The sequence below is a fragment of the Montipora foliosa genome, chromosome 12, assembly GCF_036669935.1.
Source record: "Montipora foliosa isolate CH-2021 chromosome 12, ASM3666993v2, whole genome shotgun sequence".
Lineage (NCBI taxonomy): Eukaryota > Metazoa > Cnidaria > Anthozoa > Scleractinia > Acroporidae > Montipora > Montipora foliosa.
The window spans coordinates 21,333,799-21,358,915 of NC_090880.1; the positions used below are offsets into that span (position 1 = coordinate 21,333,799).

The following is a 25,117-nucleotide window of genomic DNA, read 5'->3' on the forward strand; positions in this document are numbered from 1 at the left end:
ACGAGACCATTAATTTTTTTCGACGTCTCCTTGCCTGTGGCTGTTTCTGCTAATGTGGCCACATACACCGAAAACCTTTTCAATACATAACTGCCAGGCCAGCCACCCTTCGCAAGAGGCCACAACACCGCGAACTCCTTCTATTTGCGAAGAGTGTGAGGGTTTTTTTTAACGTCGCACTGACTTAGAAACGCTGAAAGGTTGTGAGAGTTGTAAGACAGGGCCAACTGTTTACAGTCCTTGTCCGAAGAGACTTGAAAGCATACCCATTTGCACATGTGATTACAAAGGCCAGTTATTTTAAAACCCCTAAGTGCTGGTCCAGCCAAGGATTAAAGCCCCAACCTCCCGCGTGGTAGTACGATGTTCAACCAACTGAGATACCAACCTCGTTCCCACGGTCTCTCCTCATCGACAAAGAGACCCTGAGAACGAGGTTGCTGAGATAACAGCGTGTGATGGCTCATTGACATCCGCTTTCTTTCAAAATGATTCTTAAGGGGATATTAATTGAAACGCATTTCCAATCAAAACACATTAAATATCAGATACCTTTCTCAAGAGGGTACCAGTCAACTCATTTATCATTTTTGCTCCCATAGCAGCTATCTTGGCTACTCTCTGTTTTTCGATCTGATTTGTTCTTTCTCCCTCCTTAAAAACATAAGCACCAAGAGTTAGGCACGAGACAAGTATGAACCAAAAAGATGCTTGTATTGTCAAGCTATACTCGCCACTCCGAAGATCAACAATTGACTCTTTGGTTACGTTATCAATAATCATGTAAGTACATTGTAGATAAAGTATGGTCAAGGGTTTTAAACTTTAACAAAGATTTTGACATATAAACACTAAGGAAGTATTTACATAGACTCAAGCTGCATCACGCACCAAGAGTCAAATAGCGACTGACAGCATAGCTCATCACTGCATCGCGCAGTCACACTGAGAGCATCATTGTGGCTGCTTGACGCAGCTCGAGTCAAATACCCACATTTTACCCTTGCTCACCGTTGAGTCTCCAGTAGCTCAAAGGTTAGAGCATCCGTACTAGATCACGGAGGGTCGTGGGTTGGAATCCCATCTGGGGCTTGGATTTTTCCGAGTTCCCATTGGGTTCAATTGTAATATCTTACATTTAATGTGTTAATCATTCTCTCACACTCGCTCAACTTAAGGCAACGAGTGCTTTCACTGCCTAACGTTTTATAGCATCTACTTTTTGCTTGTTAAAACAAAACAAAGTATACAAAATGAATTTGGAATTGATCATTGATCATTAAAAATGCCAATGGTGTTCTGGGTTTGGCTAGTACTTAAAAAAATGCGTCGCGTTAGAAAAGTGAAAATGCAAGGGAAAAGGCAGTTTTAACTAAAAATGTTTTCAGTTCTGTAAGAAGACGCCGTTCTTCACTACCTTGCACGAGGAAAACATTGCACTATTTGTCAAGACACCAAAACAACCCCTCCCCCTACTCGTCTACACAGCATTGAGATATATGTTCTTACCTCTCCCGTACTGAACATGTTGTTAGATGCAAAGTGTTGAAGACAGAGACCAAGTGTCTAGCGGGGTATTGAGAATAAAATATCAGAGTAATAAAAGCACCGAATCGTTTTATTTTGATTATTAATTAGTGGACCCACACATACGCGAAAATTGGGAAGACCGTGCCACATTCGAGTAAAGGATGCGACTTTTCAAAATCTTACAAATGCCTGGTTTTTTCACTGGCGACGCAAGCGCAAGCGCAAACATAAGTAGCTTATGCTGAGTGAAAACGAGTGTCGACATGCATAAGCTCACACGCGGGAAATTCGGAACAAGTGGTTTTAATTGGCCAGGCACTATAAGACGTAGAACAGTTCATTGTGCTTATGCTGTATGTCGCTTTCACACGACACAAGCTAGATGCAAGCACAAGGAAAGAAAAAAAAATTATCGTTGTGTTTGAGCTTGCGTTTATGCTTTGATCGAGGCCGTTTTCACTGTTAAATGAGAACTGTAATGTTTGTGCTTGTGCCGCTTGTGAAAACCAGGCCATAATGACATCACCCATCAGGCTCGTGATGCACCTCTATGTCTCATGAGATGAGACATTTCTGCTACCCTGCAAATGTTGTGGTGGAATAAAGAGTCAAAACAAGCGATGCACTGACTGACTGCAAAGAAATCCTCTGCCAGCGTAGAGGATACAAACTTACAATGAGCTGCAAGGTACTGTCCACTCGACTTAATTTCATGTTGTAGTTGCCTTTTTCCCAGATGGATCGATAGCTCAATTTGAAGAACAGTCAGTTGTGCAGTCACTGGCCATGGCATCCATTCCCCTTCAAGCCTCCATTTTTTCAGTTACCTTTTTGCAACAGCTTATGTTGCATTTCCCTGCCGAAGCTCAGGATGTTGTCAACCCAGTCAATTGATGGATAGACTAGTAAAGACAACTAGTTCCATTCAGGCAAATTACTTCCTCTCTTCGTCACCCCCATTCCCCCAGGACAAATGTTTCACCGTATGCCGTGATGTATTTCATTCATTTACCTTCATGAGAATGGTTGGTACCCCTATCATCTAAGGAAATTTCCATGCCCAAGCTTCGGGTGATGACAGCTGAGTTAGTTGGTGGAATTATCACGTTTTGCCCCAGTACAGACAACTAGTTCCTGTATTTACCTTGATGAAAGGATGATACTCCTTTCACCTAAGGTTTGTAAAAGTATTGACCATAATTCATTTTACAATTCCTCAAAGGCTCACCTCCACTAAATACTGTAAAGCGAGGTGACACAGGCTGTTCTCTTGCAGGTGCCTTATTATGTTTAACCCAGCCCCACTGGTCGACATTAAGTATGAAGACATTTGGTTAGCCCCTTCACCACTCTCGTCTGCCTTAGATTCTTTGAAAAACAAAACAATTATTAGCCACACAGTAGATAATATTTTCATTTTCTATTATGCTATTTTCAACTCTTTTTCAATGACCACTTTCCAAGACTTCCCATTGACCAAAAAAGGTTTTGTTTACTAAAATTATTTCCAAAGATATTCCACGAGTGGGGACGTTCTTTGCATTCCTCGAGGAAATCTCTTCAAAATCCAAAACAAAAAACACCTTATTTCTTAGACAAAGAAACATATAGAGCGTTTTTACTCAAGTGACCAGCAGCCATATTGGATTACCGAAACAAAGAAAGTATTTGCATAAAAATAGAGTTTAATTCCCAGAGGATTACTTTGATTCACCATCATGGCAACCATTGCTTTGTTTTAGTACACCAACAGGGCCGCTTGACGTCATGTGAAAGCGCTCTAATAATCTTCGTTTTTTTTTCCAATCTTGGGCGACGATTTTCATTGATTAGTACAAACTCTGATTAGATCATGCAAATGAAGGGAAAAGCTTGCCTACAGTAAAAAAGACAACAACTTCTACAGAATTATCACCTTGACAAAGTTGTCTTCTTCCAGCAACTCGAAAGTGATAAAAAGGACCTTGCTTATCCGGACTGTCACCTGTTTTAAACGACCACAAGCAGATACATTTTAAGGAAATGTCTTCCAGAAAAAGTGCATTGGGAAGAATAAATAGGAGATTTATGGATGTGATGAAAGAGGACAAGAATTTAGTTGGTGTGAGAGGTGGAGGCAGATGATCGCTGTGGTGACCCCTAACGGGAACAACCGAAAAGAAAATAAGAAGTCTTAGCTTCCAGAAAAGGTGCATGATGTAGGCTAACACAACAGTAACAAAGAGGTTATAATTGAGGCAGGCCTTTAGCAACAAAAGTACCGATACGCAAAATTGGCGAGAATACGACCAGTAAGCTTGGAGTAGAGTATTCTTCGCTTGCTCTTGTTCCCCATTTTCCCCATAGTCCCGTTGTAAACAAAGGATCATACATTTGTTACTACCCAAAAAAAAATTCTTTTCAATATACCATAGCCCTCTGATTAAGGTAGATTCGAGAAAAACGAGAACCATGGTGGTCACATTCCCAAGCAAAGAGTTAATCTTTTAAAAGTTATCTTGACAGTACCAGGTACAGCAGCAATGCTAAGTTTGGCGGCCAGTGGGATAGCAATGAAAGAATCCAACACCAAAGAATCTTCTTTGAACCTTTTTCCAAACATCCAGTCGTTAAACGAGTCCTGGTTGGAGCTGAAATAGCAAGAATAATGTTGAAAATAACTCTAAAGCTTACAAAGGTGAACAAAAGCGCTCTGCTAATTGCGCTAACAAAAAGCAAATCAATCAGACTTATAAAGCATACCAAATGAAATCCATGTTGTCTTTTTGACGGGGAGAGGGAACACAAGACTATTAGCTCCTTAGGATTGACTCGGCTATGGAAGTTATAAGCCTTTTGCAAGAGGTTCAATTGAAACGATTGCATATTATGTCATAATAACATGTTATATTACGTCTAAATCCTGTTGTTTTTAAATTCATTTATGTTTTTCATACGAGCGCTGTGACTGTCGCAATTGCCACCATTAATTCGTTCGCTGCAATTGCTGAGAAAAGCCAGATAACTCATTAGTAATCCAAGCTATTTGGTTTGTTGTAGTGTTTCCCATTTGATCGTTGCGGTCACCGCAAAACCTTGCTGACTATAGAATTCGAAAGATTGGGTTTCCATACAAAAAATATGGCAACAAGTCTGTACATTCCCAATTAAGTTACCAGTGCGAAAAAATAAAAACAAAAATGGCTATAATAGTACCTTTATTTGACCATCTAAAACTATCTCAAATGGGTGCTCAGTTATGTTGTAGTGCCCTGCCCTTCTTTTCTTCACGACTGGAGGGAGGCAAACTGTCTGGTGGGAGACCAATAAGTGTTAAACACCTTTTGGGGTTACGCTCCACCTCGTCTTTTCAGTATGAAGGAATTCCTGCCCATACAGGCGCACCAGGGAGGCTAGCCCTGACAACCTACCTCCCCGCATTTTAAAGGAATTCCCCTATGACTTAGCAGTACCAGTTGCTACAATCTTTAATAAATCGCTCTTGACGACCGTCATGCCACCAATGTGGAGAGATTCGCACATCACTCCATCTCTCAAGTCATCGAAACCATCAAGTGAAGGAGATACAAGACCGATATCTCTGACTCCCATATTAGCTAAAGTGCTGGAGGTCTTTGTTGTATCTTGGATACTTGAAGATATTGGTCACATCATTGATGCTATGGCAGCTTTAAGGGTTCATCTACCACCTATTGTCTTCTAGATCTAATCCACAGTTGGTTGTCTGCTCTAGATCAGCCTGGAAAATATCTCAGAGCATGTGTACTAGATTTCTCAAAGGCCTTTGATCGAATTAACCACTGGGCATCTTACAACGAAAGTGCAAAAAGATGGTCATCTCCTTTGTGACGTATGTACTCCTGACCTAACAATCGATCGTGTAGACCTTGAAAGAGTCCACTCACATAAGGAATTAGGTCTTACACTCCAAAACAACTTGAAGTGGAATGCCCATGAGGATGCGATGATACTTAAAAGCTCCAGACGTCTACATATTCTTCGAGTTATGAAACATGCATATGTGCAGCCCATCTACTATGCCTGTATAGTACGTTGATTCCATCAACTCTTGAATATTGCTGTCCTGTTTGGGGAACATCATTACCAGCATATTTGTCAGAGAAACTCGGATCATTACAGAAACGTGCTCTCAGATTAATGTTTCCTAAACACTCCTACTGCAAGGCCCTCGAAGTATCTGGATACCCTCGTTTGGACGAGAGACATGACATCATCTGTATAAAGCCCTTCAAGAAGATTTGTATGCCCGGCTCGCACCTTAACAGCCTTGTTCCTCCGTCAAGGGTTTGTAAAGTTTTTTCCCAACAATGTGCAGTAAGTCATATGGTATAGGGCATTTAGGGTTGGGAAACTTTGAGTATACTTAGAGTAAACTGAAAGTAAATGTTTGCATATATTTTTATCACATATATATTTTATTTTCTTACATTTTGTGGTCTTAATAGTTTCTTCAAAATTGCAATTCACTGTATTGTAGACGGTGCGATTATTTTGTGAATAAATACCATTATTATTATTATTATTATTATTATTATCATTATCATTATTATTATCATTATCATTACTATCATCATCATCGTCATCATCATCATCATCATCATCATCATCAGCAGCAGCAGCAGCAGCAGCAGCAGCAGCAGCAGCAGCAGCAGCAGCAGCAGCAGCAGCAGCAGCAGCAGCAGTAGTAGTAGTAGTAGTAGTAGTAGTAGTAGTAGTAGTAGTAGTAGTATGAGATTCTCTCCAGCTTTCAATTCTTGCTGGGTGTTCTATGCCACGTCTCAGTTCCTTCCCGCAGCTCAGAGACGCAGCACTTTTCTGAGGATGTGTGATGTTCCCGACAAGGCCGTCATCTGGCCGCTGCCAGTTATATCCGGTATACCTAGGTACTCCTGCCACTTCGCAAAGTCTTTCCAGACTGTTCTAAGGGCTCCAATAAACAATCGTACCACTACAACTTTTACCTGGTGTATCCGTCCTACTTCGAATGCTAACTCCTGGTATCGCTTAATCTTCCAAGACTCAAAGGCCGTTTACAAGACCGAGAAATTGGGTACGGACCCGTCCTAAAAGTGGTATGGACTGCGTAATTTTAGCCGTTTACACGGATAATGTTTGATCGCAGGTCGAACCGAAAGAGGTCTAAGTACCAAATTTCGAAAGTTTCGTTTACACTGTACTTTTGGGGGATCGGACCAATTTTTGGTACGAGACTACGGTAACTGGTTCAGCTGTATGCTGCTACCGGGCATGGCTACGAATAGTTTCCTCCGAGAATATATCAATAAGAAACTCAACTTCTTCGTCCTTCCAAGCGGAGCAAGACTCCTTTTCCTGTGAATTCTCGCCAGCCGCCATGTTGAAATCAACAGCACTCTTGAGCCCAGAGCTCCGCGGATTTTTAGTGCGCATGCGATCAATGAGGTTATTAAGCAAGCTGACGTAAAAAAGGAAGCCCGTGTTTTTTTGGTTTTAGGGCCTTAGATGTCTACTCTTTTCTTGTCGGGTCCGTACCCAACGTTTCTGTAGTGTAAACGGCCTTTCAATCACAATATTCCTTTCATCCGGCACAGCAACATCAACCAGTAGCCACTGATGCTTATCTTTCAAAACAAGAGTTATGTCCGGCAAGTTGTGTGGTACGCGTCTGTCAGTGACGATAGTACCATCCCACACTAGCTTCACCTGATCATTCTCAATCACTGTTAGAGGCTGATGCTCATACCATTTCTCTTCAAATTCAAGGTCATATTTTTTACTCAACTCCCAGTGGACTCTTAATGCTACCCTATCACAGCCCTTTTTGTACTCCTTTTGTCCTAAATTAGAACAACCGCTCACAACGTGCCACACACTCTCCGAGCTTTTTCCACACAGTCTACACAAACGAGAGTCATTTGTCTTATCGATGTAGTACTTGATTGAGTTGGTTCTCAGGGCTTGTTATTGAGCTGCGCCGATCATTCCTTCTGTTTCTTTCTTCAAGTATCCATTCCGCAGCCATCTCCAAGATTCTGAAGTTTGACGAAAGTTGACCCACATGTCTTTAATCTTCTTCGAGTTTATTGCCATCTTGTTATCGTCCGCCAATGCACACACACAGTTCAATACACTTTGCATATCGCTGATGTCATCAGGTTGTACGCACGAGTAGATGGTGCAATCGTCAGCGTACTTACATGTTAAGTAGTTTCGCTATATCCAGTACAAACGGTAATCACGTTATAAAACAAAAGGTAACAAGTACTTAACTGTGCAAACAAGAGTACTCAAACCTAGATGAAACTCTCCCATAACTGAATGAAGGTTTGTCAGAATCGAAGTTACAGTTTAAATACTCAGTTTTATCTTTGCACGACAATAAATAATAATAAACAAGTTTATTTATCTATTTATTTATTTTTAATCGATGAAGGTAATACTGTTGAGTCTAATTCCAACGAAAAAAAAAAGTTGCACATAACGGAAACAAACCTGTGATGCTGTGACAGTTCTTGAAACAGCCAAGTCACTTTCAAAACATCACTTACTCCAAATTGCATTTGTACTCGGGATTGTACGATTTTTTACTATTAACAAAATCACTGTAATCGTGTCAGTCGCTAAACAAGGCTTTTCAATATGATCGCTTCCCAACTGATCACTGAACGCGTCTTTCACTGTTCAAAGCAATAATTAGAATGAAAATTTACTTGAGGGATTATAATCTCGTCACCTTTGTGGACTTGACTGAACTGAAAATCCATAATCTCCACTCTCACATTGTGAGTAAACACTTTCTGTCAGACGGCAACACTTGCACAACTCAGCGCAGTCACACAACAAATCTAAACATTAAATAAACAAGTAAAACGAATTTTCAATTTGCAATCGGTCAAAGATCCAGAAGACTCAAGGGAAACTTGCGATGAGAGCAAATTGCAGGCCTTACGAGCCAGTGGGCATTGAAAAATGCTGGATAAACTGCTCCTTCAAACCAACAACCATTTTTAAGCTATTTAAGGTTGTAAAATGCTACATGAAGAACAATAGACGATACAGAGATGTAGATTAATGAACTTCTCCATTAGAAAGTTAAGAACATCACAGACTGCATAAGAGAGCTAGCAATGGCTCATCATCTTGAGAAATGTCAAAAGACAAACAACAAAAGGTTGCAAACCTTCTGAGCAGTGTGTACAGGCTTGACACAGAAGCTGGTGGATAGAATGTGTGATATCATACAAATTCTTGTTCTTATCCATCTGAGTAAGATTCCCTTCAGACAGCGTCTCACAAACTCTCCGAGCCACCATGTATAACGTTTGAGAAGATGCTTCACACGGAGCTGTCTCGATCAGCTCTCTGATGAGATAAAAAGGATCACGAGTCAGGAACTTTGAAGTTTAGAGCTTGTGAGACTGAATAGAAACAATTCAAACAAACAATTAACAGCATAAAAACAGCTATTGTCTACTTGGGAAAACAAACTATCGATCCAAATGTAACCATGCAAGAGCACCTGCATTCAAATCTTGAGCCCAAACCATGAATAATGGTTGACTTACTGAGTTTATAATGTCCGTATGCTGAAGCAGATTGAATAAAGATATTTCCAGGACAATTTTTTGTTGGATTTTTAAGTAAACCTGGTGAAAGTAACTTAACACATTTTACAGTTCAACGGGTCTCTGAACTGTGACTTTGTTAAGTTACCTTCAATTCCAAACCTGAGTAGCTACAGACTATGCCTGGTTGTCGTGTGAACTTTAACTTATCGAACCTGGTTTGTTTAACTTACGTTGTTGGGTTCTAGGGCCAGTATGGGCGATAAAAATGTAAACCAAAACACAATATTCAATGTTCTCAACGATGTCTACAACCCCGCACAAAATTGTTGAGACATTTTTTAACTTATCCTCTTGTCCACATCAAAGGTAGGAACCCACCTGCAAGTGTCAAGAGCAAGAGCACTGTGCCCTTTGGAAAGCAATTCAAGCGTAAGTTTCAAACGCACATTCGCTCTGGTCAGACCAACTAGCTCGCCGAGTCTGAAAACAAGATACAATTTACACTGCAGTTAGTAACGAGGCCTGCCATCGTTATCACGAAGACCGTTGAATAATATCAATAATAATTGTACGTATCAACGTCTAAATTTCGAATTTCCAATTTCTAATCAAAACTTTCCCGTGGCTCAACCCTTCACCGTTTAAAACCACCTTGCTTTCAATTTTGTACACCCTTAGCAATTAAAGGGTTCTAAACACAATTGGAGGTTTTAGTACCTTTTCCTTTAGTCATATTTTCTCACCAGTTTTGTTGTCAAATCAAGCCCAAATTCCAAGCTACAAACATTGCATAACTACGTCAATTGATTTTTTTACCAGAAGGGTACCCCAAATTTGTCTTTATTTTCGGCCAACGCCTGATAACAACTCTTTTAAGGCGTTACGCAGTTACGTGTCGTTTATTGTTGTTCACCAAAATAACGAAAAAATCACTTACAGTTACAACGAGATGCGATTAAAACCTAAATTAACGAACTCGCTTCACAAAGTCACTCAGGAGAATATGCAAACAGTCAAGTACCTGAATAACTTAGACAAATTAATATCTGATCCCTGATTGTCGATTGAGAGAGGATCCTTCTGTACAAAAGAGATTATAATGAATGTTTTAAAAATTCAAAGCATAGACAGACTACTTTACTAAAGGAAGCCAAATATTTTTATTTAGATCTTGCTACCTTTTCGTCAAATTCATCACAATCCTTTCCATCCTGAAAGTCTAAGTACTTCTGTAGATACTTCTCGAATAAATCCTTCCTTACTCCTGACATCTGGCACTCTTCGATGGATAAGGGTAAAAACAATGGAAAATCCTTCTGAAGAGAAAAGTCAATTTTTTAAAGTATCAGAGAGAGAAGGGGAAATACAGAAGGGTGACGTAGGACGCTTTTCATTTCACAGAATAGGCCATTTCCGAGTTCTTGCCTGCCTCATCTTCAAAGTGAGTCTAAGTGCGAAGTTATTGTTATGAAAACTAGTTTTCATTCATATGTAAAGTAGAACTAATTACCATCACAAAGACTTCGCACGTAGACTCGCTTTGAAGAGGAGGCAGACTTGAACTCGGAAATGGCCTATTGACCAGCCAGACCGAGCATTTGGAAGGATTACAGTAACTGTACAATGCCCACTTCATTGGATGCACGCCCAATTTTGACATCCAACACAAAGTGCCTTGGCTACCTATTTCTAGCAGTAAGCTTAGGGTAAAGGTTATTGTTATTTGTGACGCTTATTGAAATCCGCGTGCATCTAATTACAGATATACGTGCATTTCCGGACATGTCTAACGCCTTCAAATTGGCACACTTCGCGGATGTATATTCGGATAAATATATTGTGCAAGTGTTCCTTCAGATTGCTAGGTTTTGTTTTTGTTTTTGTTTTTTTGCAAACTGACAGGTCTGGCAGGCCACTTCTGACAAAAGGAAAGCGCTCGTAATTTCATTCTCAAGTGCTAGCATCATAGACGAGATCACGCTCTTTGGTGCATCATGGGTAATCAGGGCAAGATGGAGAGAATTTCAAAGGTTTGTGTGGAAATTCAAAACGATGAAAAGTATTCATGATATGCAATTTTGGGTTTTTTATTTTCCAAAACAGAAGATGTGGGCTCAAAGGTGCGGGAAAATAAATTTGGAGAGAATGGCTATTGTAGAAATTATTTTATTAAAACGAGTTTCTGCCATACATTTCCTGTAGTTCCAAAGGCACAAAATTATGGAGAATGTATGGAGACAAAAAAAGCAATATTTAGGAATTCCAAAGAACGGATACCCAGTCTAGTTCATCTCAGTTGTGAACTTGAACTTATTTGTTTGGTTTATGAAGGCGAAAGTCTATAAAGTAGAGTCATGTACAGTATATTTTGCTATGAGTTTCCATACAAACCTTTGAATTTCCCGCCATGTTGCCCTGATTACCCATGATGCAATCAAGAGCGTGAACTCTTATATTGTAAACAGAGTTAACTGAGTAGAGTGTAATGTGAAGTGCTAGATTTCCATCCCATATGAACCATGTGAGCGCCAGCCCACGTAACCTTTCCTTGAACTCTTATATTGGTTTGGCTTCCTTCAACAAAATTTGAAAACGAAAAGGAATGGAAAAATATGCTGCCTGAACAGCAAAACGTGGTGCTTTATTGAAGGTCAGTAGGATTACAAGCTCAAGAGATCTGTTGTTCTATATAAACAGCACAATAGGTAACAAGATCGTTGTGTCGTATTTCAATGCTGTAGTACACATTTCCCCATTTCTTACATGCTCACCTGTAGGGCCGATATAAGTTGCAGTGAAGAGAGATACTCATCCACGTCAAGGAGAGAGAATAGACCTGTAAGTGAAATTAGACATAGGCCAAACACAGACTTTGCAAACAAAAAAGACTGGATGGATAAGTGAGAGTTTAATGAAAGATTGCCATGATCATGGAGATTTTGGCAGTGACTAAAAACTACCAAACGGACTGAAGCCGATTGTAAATATCTTGTCGAAGATAATGCCAATGACAACAGCATTAATGATGATAACGATGATGATGAAGATAAATTAGCAAAAAATAATAGGGAAATTAAACAAATCAACTTTAGGGTTCAGACTGTCAAAACAAGTTGATGACTGCTTAAAGAATTTTTATAACGAGGTTTGAAGAGAAAATCAGGACAAACATCGACAGCAAAGTAGGTTCAACTTGGCTCCATTTTCCACACACTCGGCTGACGATAACAAACACAAATTTAAAAGCCACTAAAATAAGGGTATGGAGAGTGACATAAGGTGAACAAACTTAAATTGATTGACTTTGGGACAAACGAGGTATAAGGATGCAGAGAACGCATGTTTTATGAGTCAAATGAGTCAATGAGTCAACGAGTCATGAGTCAATGGACTCACAGTCAATATTGCAATAATTTGTTGATTAAGCCTAAGCCCTCGTTTCAGTGATTAGGCCTAAGCACTCTGAAAATTTAGCTTTCATTTTATGGTTTAATTAGCTGCACTAACTCGTTGACTCATTGACTCATGACTCATTGAGTCATTGACTCATTGACTCATAAATACTTGACGCTCAAGGATGCATGCCAAGATCATGAAAAAAAAAGAGTCTTCATTGTATGCAGAGTCTAAGCTAGTCCGAAGTAAAAAATAAAGGAACTCACCATGTGTTTTCATGAATTTCAAAACTGCAATTCCTGTTTCTACTGCCACATTTCTCTCTAAATTAGACTCCTATATAAAGTAAAACAATCAATCTTCTTCTGCAGAAGCACATGACCTTGAAGTTTGTAACTTGCAACTCTTTTCCTAGGAACAAAGCTGCGGATTTTAGGACACCAATTTTGTGCCCAAATATGGACAAAATGAGATCGAAGCTGCACGCGCGGGAAAATGCACGAGCTATGCTACATCCAAATAAGGAAATCTTTAAACTAAAAAAAAACCAAGCTCTGAACCAGAGTAAAACGCTTCAAGGTCATGAACTTCTGCCTTCTGTAATTCCAAGTTGTCATGTACAGTAATTGGCATAATGTATGTAACAAGTGCACATTCTGGAGCAAAGGCTGTGAACTTTGTTTCACGCACAACACCAGTAGCACGTTTCAAACAATAGCCTGAGTGTCAGATTACGGAAGGGGCTGTCCGCAAGCTTGAAAGTACAGACGAAACCACTTAAGCGAATGTATCATCATGATCATCATCATATCTTTATGCCCCTCGGAATTTTAGAGTAGCTTAGTGTATCTAGTATCTCCGGGCGTTCATCCTCCAAACCATGATATACCACAGCGAACAGACCACAGCATCGGGAACACCAAGCCCAATTCTTTGGAATAGTGTATGCATTCTTTTACGTCCAAGAGGGTTTTGAACATTGAAGGGTTGTAAGATGGGGCCTACATTTTTTTGTCCTTTTCCGAGAAGTCTAGAGAGTCTGACCATTTCTCTTCATGCAGTTATTTTACAGTGTAAGACCCTGAGTTTTGGTCCGGCCAGGGTTATGACCCCGCGACCTCCCGCACAATAGTCCAATGCTCAACCAATGTATGACGCAACAAAGAGGATACAGAAAAAAGGAAACAATTGAAACGATAACCTAACCCTACAAGCTCACGAAGCAAAGCAAACATTTTACAAGATTATACACCTAAACCCTGAATTTGTAACCACCTCAGGTTTCAGGACAACTGTGTGCAAATCCAATGCCCTAGTCTCTATGCCTGCCTCCACGAAGGTAAGAAATTAGTTACTTGCGTGATGGAGTAAACTCGGCAGAAGACTAACACCTCTACCTAGCACCACGCAAGCTGAAAGCACTGGATAGCATCAAAATTTTATTATAGAGAATGTGCTGCAGGCTTCGTAATAACGCAGAAACAATGTCAAACTAAAACCAAAAATTTCTATCAATTGTCCCAAAGATAATGTGAAAACACGTCCATTGAACCTGCTCATTGTGGCCCTCTTCATCTAAAATTCCACAAAGCCATGTCACCAACTCGTGAGCGTATTTTTCTGCCTGATGCAGCGGAAGTGACTGCAGGAGTTCCAGGCATTCTGGAACCTATAACCAAAGACACATATACATGTTGAAAACCGCTACCAATTAATTCAGTGCTTTTTAAACTTCTGCCACTCGCGAGGCTAACTGAGAGCAAAAAACCTGGGCAATTTAAGTCGTTAAATCATTTGTCAGGTGACTCATTAACATAATCCCACACATGTACCTGTGTCAATGAACTACAGAGAAACTATCATTTTGAACCTCAGTGTCACTTTTTAAAATAAACTGCCTTTACCTTCTTCTCGATGCATAGTTTCTGGAGTCTTACAACATATGCCTCATCTTCAGTGATATGACTGAACGATCGTACAACCTTTACAGTAAAAGCAACAACAACAACAATCACGAACAGAATTCAGAAGAAAAGCGACCTGCATCGCCTTGAAATCGCCAAAACACTTGTAATGCGATATCACTCAAGCATCAATACAATACAAAAAGTGGAGTTCTCTCTTTGCTGAACAAATTAACAGAGATTCCAACCCTCCCGTTTTGGCCGGAAACCTCCCCTTTTCCGCGAATAATTCCGGCCTCCCGTTTTTTCTTAATATTCTCCCGGCTTTTGAGACTCTTTCTAGCCAAAAAAGGATGATTTTTCTTTGTTTAACCAGTCTTTAACCAGTCTGTTAAAACTGAGCTTGAAATCGTCAATACATGAAGCCCAAAGCTTGACCAAACTCCTGACCATTTTTAATTTTTATGCTACATTCCCCATTCAAGCAAATATTGTTATCAAAGGACAAAACAGGCCTTAGCTTTCACTGCCTGTTAAAGACTCCACTATTTTCCTAGTCCGTCTGCCCTGTCCACACCTTTATTGTCAAGGCTAGAGACCATTCAACCCCAGTTTAGTTCAGTTTACTGATGGTTAAATTAGTTAGACTTTCAAGGGTCACATAAAGGAGCTAAGCTCCAATTCCAGGTGTGCCCTTAATGACCACAACACCGGATTTCACATCAAACCATTCCATAGGTGTCTTGTGGCTAAATACCTTTAACGCATCCTCCATAACAGTTGGCTCATCTCTGGTCAATATATACCTTACTATTGCCTAGAATACAATAAAGAAGGTTTCAGACGAGTAAGTAACAGGTTCTTGACACACAGTTCAATAGATCATTAACAACCACACATACATTTGGTTAAGCTGAAGGAAAAGCTGAAGAAATGTGAAAGGAATATCTCATCTGGTTTACACTGTCCTAGATGGCAATAAAACGTCATGTTGGAGGACAAATAAGGCATAGGACGGGCAAGTAGTCTCTACTTTATGAGCTCAAGGCTGAAGGTGCAATGGTATTGATTTGTAAAACAACATGAAGATTGCAAGGATCTCAGTGTGTTGAAAACAAGAAGTCTGTCACAATAATATTGATGATGATGATGATGACAATGACAATGACAGAAACAGCGAACAATGTTAAGGCCAGGGACTGATCACATCGGTTCCATGTGATCGATCACCATGTGAAGATGGCAACAATAATGCTGGCAGCAATGACAGTGATCACATAAGCACTTTTGCTTTCCCTTACATTTTGCAACAACTATATATGTAATAATTTTGCCCTTTTGTCTCTATTTGAGATAACAATGTCTCAAAGAGTTGAGTACCAATGACTTGATTTCGTAAAACTGCAAAAGCAGTCCAGAGACAAAGGTATAACCTTTAAGCCCCAGACGAATTGCAGACAAATGATTCATGCCATTGTTCCAACATTGGATTGACTATTGGTCTCACCTTTGCTTTTGAGGCATATGACACATGAAAGGTTCTCAAGCCATAGCGAGAGAGCATCCTCTTTAATTCAACCAGTCGATATTGTTCTTTAAGATTAAGGTCACTGTTGATGGACATTGTTTGTTAGTGTTGGTGTGAAAGAAAACGATTTAACCACTGGCGGCATGCAGTGCATGGAGCTACATGAATTCCAAAGTTTTAGTACGAGTATCAGCAAATACCCCATTCCAGGCATTGTTTTCACATGCAAACTAACATTGCAAAAAGAGATCTCGGAATAGAGAATTAAGATACTTAAATATGAAGATAATAGGACTGGACTGAGGATGGGACGTAGATTTAAAAAAAACTGTTCTTTTTAAGCATCGTCATGTGGGTGAGGAGGAGCTCTAAAGCTTTGCAACAGTGTGCCACTTTGAGAGGGTAGCTCAATTTCCGTCAAAGAACCTAAATCAAACTGTGGTGTTGCATAAATCAAAATGTTCAAACCATTGGACTATTAAATGTAAGTAGATCATGTCTATGTAGCCTATTATTTTCCTCTCATCATAGTTAACATACTCTGTATTACACTGCAAATAAAACTCACTCGGGATGTTCTGCCATAAACTCAGTAACAAGGTTCTCAACACTCTTGCTCCACGGTATCATAGCATGTCTCATAATCTCCAAGGTAGCTTTACAACGGACCTGCAAAATAATCATCCATCCTCAATAAAATGAGAAGACATGCTTTTGCAGGGGCTGATCTAGGGGAGGAGTGCAGGGAGTGCAGGGGGTGGGCAAAAATGAACTTTCCTAATGAGCCAAACGAAGTAAACATACAACAAGCCGGCCCAGAAACAATACCTCAAAATGTTACCTCAAAGGCAACTGCACAAACGATAAAATAAATAAGCACAAAACTTACAAGTGAGAAGTCTTTTACCTCTTTATCTTTGATACAGGAAATGACAGCGATGACTCTTGCCTCCCATAACGAGTTTGAAAGAGCTGAATATGCACCAGCACTCCTGTTGAACAAGTCCTGATAATGTAACACAGACGAAAGTTGATCACACAGTGATTTGAGGCAACAAACATCAAAATTACTAAGAAAATTATTACAGGCAAATGTAGTGTTCCACAGAAATAAACTTAGAAGAACTAAAACCTTTGAACCGAGGGAAAGCAGAATACAGAATGATTTACGAGACATTTTTTCAGCGCTATATATCGGTTTTCTTTTAAGTTATCAAATTGAATGGAATCAGTTAGCACAGGTTCAATCGCTAAAGCATGACAACATATCACTTTCTTAATAAAAACCCAGGTAAAACGTGGTGTCCCATTTTTTTTATCTTTACCTCTATGTAGTGCAGTAACATGGTGTCCCTATCAAGGCTGTGATGGACCATGTATGGAGCAATGTATTTGGCAATGGCATTAGGTATGAGCTCAGCAGCAACTACACGGTCCAGCAAACGAAATACAATAGTGCTTGTGGTTTCCTGGAGGATACAAAAAATGAATAGAGTTACACAAAATGGGGTATACTTTAACTATGGACTGATTGTTTTCTGGGTTCCTAATATTATTCATTTAATCCTTAAAATTGAGGAGTAAGGATTGCACAGTTGGTTTGTGCACGGCCTTCGGTGCGAAAGGTCCCGAATTCAATCCCTTTTGACTTCGCATCCTTAATTCGACTTCTTTCCATTTTGTGTAGCTTCAGGTAGCTTTTTAAATACCCTTAAAACGAAGCACTGGTATAAAGAGGGGGTAAAACGTGCACACCGTCAGCTTCCTGGGAGAATACAATGTACCTTCCCAAGGGTAACGGAACTTCAGACGTTAAATACGGTGTATCTTTACCTGTACCAAAATTCTCAGTACTTTTTGCCGCTGAATTGCTCCAAGGCACTTCCATCAGTTATTTCTGATAACGTGACTGAACAATGACGTCTCCCTTACCTCATTTGTTAGAGTATCTAAGAAGATCTAGGAGGGCTGTGGGTTGAGATCCCACCTGAGAGTAGGATTTTTTTAGTTCCAGATGGTCACCATCTTGTTTATGTGACAGGCAGTTGCAGCCGAAAAGAGAGTGTATATACCTCTTACTAACTGAGTTTGAGGTCCGTACTGTAAGTTACGGACCGAGCTTTTTCCCGTTGATTTATGGCCCGCACACTTCGCGCTTGGGCCATAAATCAACGAGGATCCGTAACTTACAGTACGGACCGAGAAAACGAGGTTAGTAAGATATTTGTTATATCTGAGGTTAATCCGGCGCGCGGGCAAGGAAACTAGTCAAAGTCAAGCGGAAGGTTCAACTGCCACAAAGATTGCCGTGCCAAAATTCCAAAAACTAAATCTTCTTGGCTGTTAAGTTTGAAATAGTTGCTTGCAAGATTCAAACAGTTTTCAGTACAAGTTTATGCAACAAAAATGACATGAAAAACTCGCTAGATGATGTTTTATCGAAATTTTAAATTTAGCGGGCTGTACAGCGGGCCGTACTGTAGAATACGGCCCGCTAATTTAGCCAATTACAGCGCGCGTACTATCTGAGAGATAAAATACATTTAACGATTATTGGATGAGGTTGAGCATGTTAGCGATAATTATCAAGGCCAAAGTTTGCGCGCGTACTATCTGAGGGATATAATAAAAACATGTACTGCTCTGTGCTCTGTGCGAGTCATTTACAACCCGAAAAGCAAATACAAACAACACATTAGAAAACTTTGATCTTCTAAGTGCTCATAAATAGTGTAAAGAGCCCATATGATAAAATGCTTATTGTCTGCGTTTAGGTTGGGCCAGACAGGAAAATATTTGGCCCTTAGTCATGGCGCATGGACCTCGCATTTCCTGTCCGGCCCTCCCACTCCGTCAATAAGTACAATAGTACATTTCTTGGTTCCTTCTGTATGCTCCTGTTTGAGAAATAAATAATGATAAAGTATGTAGCTAACATTTTACAGTAAAACAGCACCTGGGAAAATTCTGCCAAAGTGATTTTACAGCAATACTTGGTGTGTAAGTCAACAAGATCTGACAGCTGTTGCACCATGTTCATCAAGCTGCCAAGTTCATCTTTAGTGTTCTAAGGGAACAGTTACAGAATCGGAAAGCAAGTGGTGAAAAAAGCCACTGACAATGATAACGATATCAATCCACAGGTATATAGTTACCAAATGCAGGGGTGCATTTTACAGTATTTTGGGAAATAGGAAAGGCAATTAACTCTGTAAAATTTAGCTACAAAATTGGCAAAAACTGAATCCCAAGACCTAAACCATCTTAGAATATGATTTATCATTAAAAGGAAGGCACTTTGTGCAAACATCAATCAGAAAACCTTTCAACCTGCAGACAGAAAACTGGAAAGGGTGCAGTAAATATTCACTGGCTTTTAAGACACATAAGCTGATCATGTAATTAACACTAATTCAGGGTTAAATACCGACCAAGGTTCGAGTTTTACCCATCAAAAAAGCCTTCAACAATCTAGTTTTTGTGTTGAAGTATAGCAAAAAGTCTAATTCAAAATTGAAGGATAGGAATCTTGTGGAAAGGATTAGCATATGTAATAGGACTATATGCTGTCCAATTTGGTAATAAATGGATGACAAAAAAAAAACGAGGATTGCCAAATTGGAGAAGGACAAGGCCACTAAGGTGTGGGATTACAGGATATAGATCAAAATATCACAAATGATTTGATATTTCGCTGTTTTGATATTACCTTGATATATTTTGATATCATCATGACATTCTTATATTCTTATATATTATTATATTCTTATATGATATTTTGATATTATCATGATGTTTTGATATTCCAATATCTGCATGACACATAAATATAGAATATACCTCAGTCTTTAATCCTTGAGCCAAAGAAGCACACTACATATGAATATACCTCGTTCTTTATTTCATGAGCCGAAACAAGCATGCTACATCATGATCTATATCAAAATATCAAACCTCACACCATATCACTTGACCCTAGCAAAGACCTGAGACTTTGATAGACTTCTTGATATTTTGATAATGTCATGATGAATCAAAATATCAAACCACAATGCATATCACTTGACCCCAGCAAAGACTTGAGATTTTGATAGAATTCTTGATATTTTGATAATATCATGAGATCTTGATATTCAAGTACCTCTGCAGAATATCAAAATATATCATTGCCTTCCATCACTATCAAAATCTCATGATATTATCAAAAAACCTTCCAAGAAATGTATAAGAACAATTTTTGATATATCAAAAGTGATACAACCTCTTGATATTTTGATATTCCGCAATGCCGCACCTCACTCCAAGGCAAGCTGAGGAATTTTTCTAATCTAATTATTTCCAAATTGGGCAAGCATAAACTCCTGTTACCTATTAATTATCTAGCTGCGTCAAAAACGGTTTGTTAGAGACGATTACTTTAAAAAACTGAGAGAAACCACTTCCGGTGTCTGTTCTGTGGGTCAACAATGCCGTGTGCTTAAGCTCCCTAATACATGTAGCTGCAACCTGATTGACCAATACTCGGCTTTTTTTATTTATTTTCACATTTCATTGGTTGACGGAAATTATCCAGATATTTCTTAAATTGGAAAGTTTGTTCAAAGCAGAAGTAAACGTTACAGCAAAAACTATCCAATTTATTTTAAATTTGAACAGTTGAAAAAATTAAAAAAAAACAGATCTGTTGGCAATATTGCATTTTGATGCAGCTATATTAGTTAGCTATAAAATCAGGCTTTGAACAAATGGGCCCAGTTCATTAAAGTTTTGTTCTTTTTCAACAATTTTGTTTGCCCTTTTGATGAAGGAATATCCCAGAGTGTTTGAAAAAAGTACCTTTTTTATACACGTTCTGTTATATATTTTTGCTTTTATATAATATACTTATTTTTATTCTGAATAGATAGGAATATCAATAGATCATACCAGGTTGCAATTGTTTGAGCCATTCAAAAGTGCTCTTGCTGTTGCTGGTAGGCCACAAACCTAAAAAACAAATCAGTTTCCATATTTTCTTCTTCACAAAGAGTGCAAACCACGCATTGCACAGCACAAGTTTAAGCCTCCATAAAATCAAGGTATCAAAACTTAGTTGTGGCATATTTAAACAAGCCCGTTTGGACTGCTGACAACTTTTAATTTGGATGGCCAAAGAAGACACCATTAACATAAATGTATGTGAACCACTCGAGAGTAATGTATTTTATCTATCAGCACTATGGGATGTGGACAAGACAGCCTCATTTTTCCTACTAAAATTTCAGTTTATTAACAAGCACTTCAACAAATGCAGTTTATTTACAAATAAAAGTTAGAGACCATGGAAAAGGTTGTGATTACTATGAAAAAAAAAAGCTCAAAAGAAAGTGGACCCTCACTAATGTTCCCATTTAGTGCTGAGTGTACTCATAGTACTGATGGCTGAGCCTGCTCCCAGGACTCCTTTGAAGTAATCTGCTGACCAGGAACTGCACAGGGTCAGCCAAGTTGTGTTTTGAACGCCACAAGTGATTTCAAGAATTTGTTTCTCTATTACTGCCCAGATGGATTTCTTGGAAGTGTTCCCTTTTTTCTTGGCTAACTTTGGTTCTATTATTACTATTGTAATTCCTTTCGTTGTTCATCAAGAAGTCCATTTCTTCATTAAGTTTCAACTTCCAGTTCCCAGTGTCCAGAACCCACTGTTCATTCCCATTAAGGCCTTTCTTCGAGTGCCATCCAAAATGCCTCACCCCACTTTCTATTTTGACCCTTCTGGCCCTTTAAATAATTATAATATCACTATTGTAATAATAGCATCAGTGAAAGAACCTGGTCAACAAATTGCCCTGGAGTTGCAAGCCCTCTTCCTGAAGCACTTCCTGATACACTTTTGGATGCTGACAAAAAAACACTGGCAAGTTTTAAAGAATTTTGTGGCCAACCCTCCTGAAAGAGATTTATAACATGACGATAAGTGAAGATACGTCCACAAAGGCCAGCAATTAGATGCACACGGATTTCAGTAAGTGTCTTTATTATATGACTAGCTCCATGAGTGGGCAATATGAACCAAATCCTGCACTGCGATTGGCTCCCCAAGTGGCAAGATGGAGCTACACTGCCTGCTCGGGATTTCTCGTTTAATTGGTCCCGCAAGATCAAAGATAATTTTTTTGGTGTTTTATCCCACATAATAAATCCTTTATTGACCAAGCTTGTTTGGTCAAGATGGCTGGACATCAGCCTTGTTCTTTTTTTGCGTGTTTATGGACCTCAAACTTGGCCAATATCTAGCCATCTTAATTGATCTCAAGCTTGGTCAATAACCCATGCCTCATCTAGACACGAGGGGCAGTTGCGAGAATTCGAAACAGTTATGCGTCTCAGTTGCATAACTGTCAAGAATTCTCCCAACTCCCCCAAGTGTTTAGATGAGGCTACGAAAACACGGAAAAAGTCCTCTATTGTTTTTATAAAATATTTTTCAAAGATAATGCAACAAATGAAGGAAAATGCTGGGATTTTTTAACTTCTTGATTGAAAAAGATTTTTTTAATACACGCTCATATTTCCTACAAGCCAATCAAAACACGCGTCTGACAATACATAACCAATCAAAATTCTTCTGATGTCTCAGCCATGTTTCCATATTCTCATCTAAACACAGCTATTGACCAATGAGAGTGCAGGTACTATCCTAATTATCTTGTAATGGTATATGGCAATATAGTATTTCAATATTTTACATTCTATCTCATCACAGATAATGATGGTACTGCCTGCTATCTTTAATAATAATTGATGTTCCTTAAATACACTGAATATACACAGTGAATAACACCGCAACTTTCTTTTCTGTTTTGGATGGCATATTGGAGACCAAAGCAAAATAAATGCATGTGTATTACCTTTTGCCAACAAATGCAAGCAGGATGCTATAATCTGCTTTGTAAGACAATAATTTTATACGTTTCAAGTATTGGTCAATTGTATTGCTTGTGGGAAAACTAACAAATGTTACAGCTCCCATTCAACAAAACATTAAAAAGTGTGTCATGCAGTGTTGAATGTTATTGAATGAAACAGAGATGAGTGCCATTCTGTTCAACAAGTTGCTGCATGTGAAATGGCGCAAACCAATCATTTTCCACTCTCACATTCACATGATTTGGAAGGCTAGATATGGCATCCACAGCATGTGATGGGAAAGAGTCATCTTTATTTGAACAGAACTAACTTAAAGGCAAACAAGTTTTGAGCACACCATGACAACAACCTTTCGTCTTTCGCCATTTCCAAATTTGCCGCCAAAAATGGAAAGAATTTGTAATTATTGTTCGACAAAAGTTGAATCTGTTTGTACCCATTCAACAGTTTGCACAACATTGTCATTCAACAAGCTTTAACATTGAGAAACATTTGTTGAACTGTGTCACCAGCTTGACTGACCTTCTCTGAAAGTTCCATGTTCCTAGCTCTTTGTTCCAGCCAACCAGCCAACATCCTCTGTTCAAAAGAAAGTTGGGTTTTTGTGGTGTTATAACGGCCCTTTTTGTTCAACCTCTTCAAATAACATCACTTTTAAACTGGACATAAAGCATGGCAAACTCTTTCTATTATACATGTTATCTTTTGAAATATCCACCCTGACAATTTCATACTAATGACATTGCCAATTCCGTACTTGAAAAAGAAATGAAGTGTCCATATCTCACATGTATTTTACAATTATATAAAATAATAATTGTCATTTTGTGATTATTTTCATTATTTCAACATTGAATCACAATGGTAGGTCGGTATGGATAATTGAAGATGCTATACCTCCAGATTAAAGACATGAGAATAGTCCATTTTTAATTAAATGTTTTGATGTTAAAACAATGCCATTACAATGTACATGGTAATAGAGTGTAATTGAAATTCTGTGCTTCTTAGTGCCAAAAAAGGAGAGCATGCACCATTTTTTACCATGATGAAATACCACATTTACAAGTAGCTATTATTCTTATACAATGACACTTTCGAAGAAAATGAAATAGCTGACAAGAGCCAATAATATTGTAACAAGCCGAGTCAAACAACAATTTTCTCACCAAACACGCACATGTATTTTTATATTCATCTATTCGACCACTAACTCTCCGGAGATATCCTATTACAACCGCGTGGCAGTAACGCAACAAGGCAGCAAGTCACAACTAGAATAATGTCATGCAGCAGTGCCATCACACCCCCCCCCCCCCCCCACCCCCGCCCCATCCTTACAAAAGAACAAAACTAGGTTCACACAATGTCACAATTAGTTGAATTTTAGAAAACATAGAAAAGTTTTAGTCCATTTGGTAGGCTTCCTTCATGATTGACGCGGCCTTTTCCCAGCTCCCTCAGCAGCAGTAGGCACCCCTCCAAGGCCGTTGGCTGCTGTAGCAGACTTGGGAACATGCTGCTCAGCCAACTTTCCATTCGTAGGAATGGCACCTGTAGTGTTTGGCTCTGCTAGCCAGTTGCTCGGCACGGTCGCAGTATCAGCAGTCAATGCATGGTCTTCTCGAAAGAGCGTCAGCATTTCCATGGCATATACCAGAACGGTGCTGGATGTCAAAATCATAAGTGCCCAGGAGTTCAAGTCACCTGGCAAGTTCGCCTTCAGGATTTTTGAATTTTAGTAGCCATTTAAGGGCACCATGGTCAGTGCAGACAAGAAACTGCCTTCCACACAAGTAGTGATGGTAGGTCTTTACTGCCACAACAACTGATAAAAGTTCCTTACGTGTCACGCAATAGTTTCTCTCGCTCTTGCTCAGTGACTTGCTGTGGAATGCAATCACCTTCTCTTCCCCACCCCCCCCCCCCCCTTCCTTGGACTTGAGAGAGTACTGCGCCAAGGCCGGTGTTGCTTGCGTCTGTATCTAGGATGAACAGGCCCTCGGCAGTTGGGAAGGCCAAAATGGGAACTGTTGTCGGCAAGGTTTTTAGCCGGCAAAATGCATCCTCACACTCGCTGGTCCACCGGAATTCTCTTTGGCCCTTACTTACCTTGGTTCTGGGAATGTCAGCAAAGCCACGGACAAAGCGTCTATAGTAAGAGCAGAGACCCAGGAAGCTTTTGACATCCTTTGCTGTCCGTGGAGAGGGCCAAGTACGTACAGCCTCGACCTTCTTGGCATAGGTAGATACGCCATGATTGCTCACCACACGCCCAAGAA

At 39.4% G+C, this 25,117-nt stretch overlaps 1 protein-coding gene across 2 annotated transcripts in view; it reads right to left on the reverse strand.

Moving 5' to 3' along the window:
• The window catches only part of LOC137979542 (kinetochore-associated protein 1-like), an 82,162-nt gene that overhangs the window by 23,442 nt on the left and 33,603 nt on the right, over positions 1-25,117 (reverse strand). Inside the window, exons 23-45 of one of the 2 annotated variants that reach the window (XM_068826812.1) lie at positions 23,358-23,414; positions 21,738-21,854; positions 20,853-20,912; positions 18,883-18,993; positions 17,252-17,395; positions 16,834-16,932; positions 16,495-16,595; positions 15,906-16,008; positions 15,156-15,215; positions 14,399-14,476; positions 14,047-14,163; positions 12,761-12,830; positions 11,870-11,934; positions 10,277-10,414; positions 10,120-10,178; positions 9,477-9,578; positions 8,711-8,892; positions 8,264-8,375; positions 4,039-4,160; positions 3,446-3,514; positions 2,759-2,898; positions 1,510-1,566; positions 553-654 (exon numbers count right to left, since the gene is read on the reverse strand). In XM_068826812.1, the coding sequence (XP_068682913.1) occupies positions 553-654; positions 1,510-1,566; positions 2,759-2,898; positions 3,446-3,514; positions 4,039-4,160; positions 8,264-8,375; positions 8,711-8,892; positions 9,477-9,578; positions 10,120-10,178; positions 10,277-10,414; positions 11,870-11,934; positions 12,761-12,830; positions 14,047-14,163; positions 14,399-14,476; positions 15,156-15,215; positions 15,906-16,008; positions 16,495-16,595; positions 16,834-16,932; positions 17,252-17,395; positions 18,883-18,993; positions 20,853-20,912; positions 21,738-21,854; positions 23,358-23,414 (2,265 nt within the window). The remainder of the gene's footprint in view (positions 1-552; positions 655-1,509; positions 1,567-2,758; positions 2,899-3,445; positions 3,515-4,038; positions 4,161-8,263; positions 8,376-8,710; positions 8,893-9,476; positions 9,579-10,119; positions 10,179-10,276; positions 10,415-11,869; positions 11,935-12,760; positions 12,831-14,046; positions 14,164-14,398; positions 14,477-15,155; positions 15,216-15,905; positions 16,009-16,494; positions 16,596-16,833; positions 16,933-17,251; positions 17,396-18,882; positions 18,994-20,852; positions 20,913-21,737; positions 21,855-23,357; positions 23,415-25,117) is intronic. The other variant, XM_068826813.1, reaches the window with a different exon arrangement.